Here is a 1,507-nt window from a genome sequence, read left to right as displayed (position 1 = left end):
TCCCTCCCCAACCCCCCCCCCCGGGCGTCTGTCCCTCTGTCTGGGGCACTGGCCTTCACAGTCCATTCCTGACACGAGCTCTGTCCTCACCCCTGGCATCTCCTTCGCTGTCCCTCTCTTGTGACCAGTGTCGAGGTTGTCCTGCCCCTTCCTCCCCTCCCTCCATCTCCCCGTGGCTGTGGGACAGGGAAAGTCGGACCTGAGTGCCCCCCAGAGCCCCCCTCCCGGGCCCACTCCAGGCAGCAGCCTTCCCCTCTGTGCACCAGGCTGCCCAGGGGATGCTCTAAGGCTAGTGGTCTTAATCCAGCAGCTCGAAGGGTTCAGGAATCTGGAGAAGGCGCTGTGTGTAAATGACTAAAGAGTCCAGAGGCGACACATGATTTTGGAATGCAATTTGGGGACCAGAGAAGACTTAGCTAAAGGAACTAAGTGCTACTTGTCTCAGGACCCCTTGCTATTTATTAACACACTTTGCCCTAAGATGAGGTAGATATACATCAAAGGGCAGGGCTAGTACACAGAGTCCATGGTCAGATGGGGGAACTGCCCCCGGCTGTCCAGGTGTTTGGCCAGCAGGAGGCAGTAACATGCAGATTGAAATGCCCTCAGCTGCCTGGCAGCCAGCAATCCTTTATGCATCCTGTTCAGGTTTGGGGAAATGCCCTCAGCCCCCTCCCGATGATTCAGCCCAGCTGAGTATGACCTGCTGGTATAAGCTTCCGGCAACGCTCGGGGTCTGGGGGGTCGGGGTGAGCGCCAGGGACCGAGGTGCCCCTGCCCGCTGCCCAAGGGCCCTCCTCCCCCAGGTGCAGTGGCCAATTCGCCTGGGAAGCGACGCCTGGGACCAGCAGCTCAGACGTGACATGCTCCCCCTGGGGCCCCGTCATCATCATCCTCAGCGTCAGCGTCATCCTCGTCATCACTGTCATTTCTGTGCTTGTGCTCATGTCCATCAGGGACAGAAGGTCACGTGGTGAGCAGGAGCCCCTGGTCCCGTCTGGGCTCAGGTCCCAGCACTCCCATCCCAGACACCTCTCTGGCTCTGTCCCCCAAATAGAGAGGAAGCTGGGGTGCCTGGGGGCGGGACTTCCTGTCTGAGCAGCCTGGTGCCCCCGGTGCCCACGCAGCACCAGGGCCCGAGCCCCCACCTGCCCTCAGCGGATGGAGGAGCACAGGGAGCCGAGAACAGCGGGAGGCCCCGTCATGCCTCCCTCCCCTGTCCCTGCCCAGAGCCCTCTGCGTGTCCAGACCCCGAGGGGGGCCCTGAGCAGAGAGAGGCTCAGGGCTGTGGGCGAGGCCGCGCCCTGTCCTCACCCGGGAGGTGCCCGGCCCAGGGCCCTGCTCTGAGCAGCGGGGGGTCCCTCCTCCTGGCTCCTGGCAGCCGCTCCCTTGGGGGGCTCAGCCCTCCCTGTGGACGGTCTACGGGGCTGAGGTGGGGCCGGGTTGGCAGCAGGGGAGGTGTCAGGGGCCCGGGTCCTTCCCCATCTTCTGGCCCCGGGGACAGGCC

General features: G+C 63.8%; 1 protein-coding gene across 1 annotated transcript in view; it reads left to right on the top strand.

The window, feature by feature from the left end:
- Positions 1–1,507, top strand: part of TNFRSF14 (tumor necrosis factor receptor superfamily, member 14) — a 6,352-nt gene that overhangs the window by 4,101 nt on the left and 744 nt on the right. The window contains exon 4 of the mRNA XM_014543757.1: positions 807–973. Within this exon, the coding sequence (XP_014399243.1) occupies positions 807–973 (167 nt within the window). The remainder of the gene's footprint in view (positions 1–806; positions 974–1,507) is intronic.

The sequence above is a fragment of the Myotis brandtii genome, unplaced genomic scaffold, assembly GCF_000412655.1.
Source record: "Myotis brandtii unplaced genomic scaffold, ASM41265v1 scaffold334, whole genome shotgun sequence".
Lineage (NCBI taxonomy): Eukaryota > Metazoa > Chordata > Mammalia > Chiroptera > Vespertilionidae > Myotis > Myotis brandtii.
The sequence above is the reverse complement of the archived record's forward strand: the minus strand, read 5'-3'. Positions and strand labels throughout refer to the sequence as shown.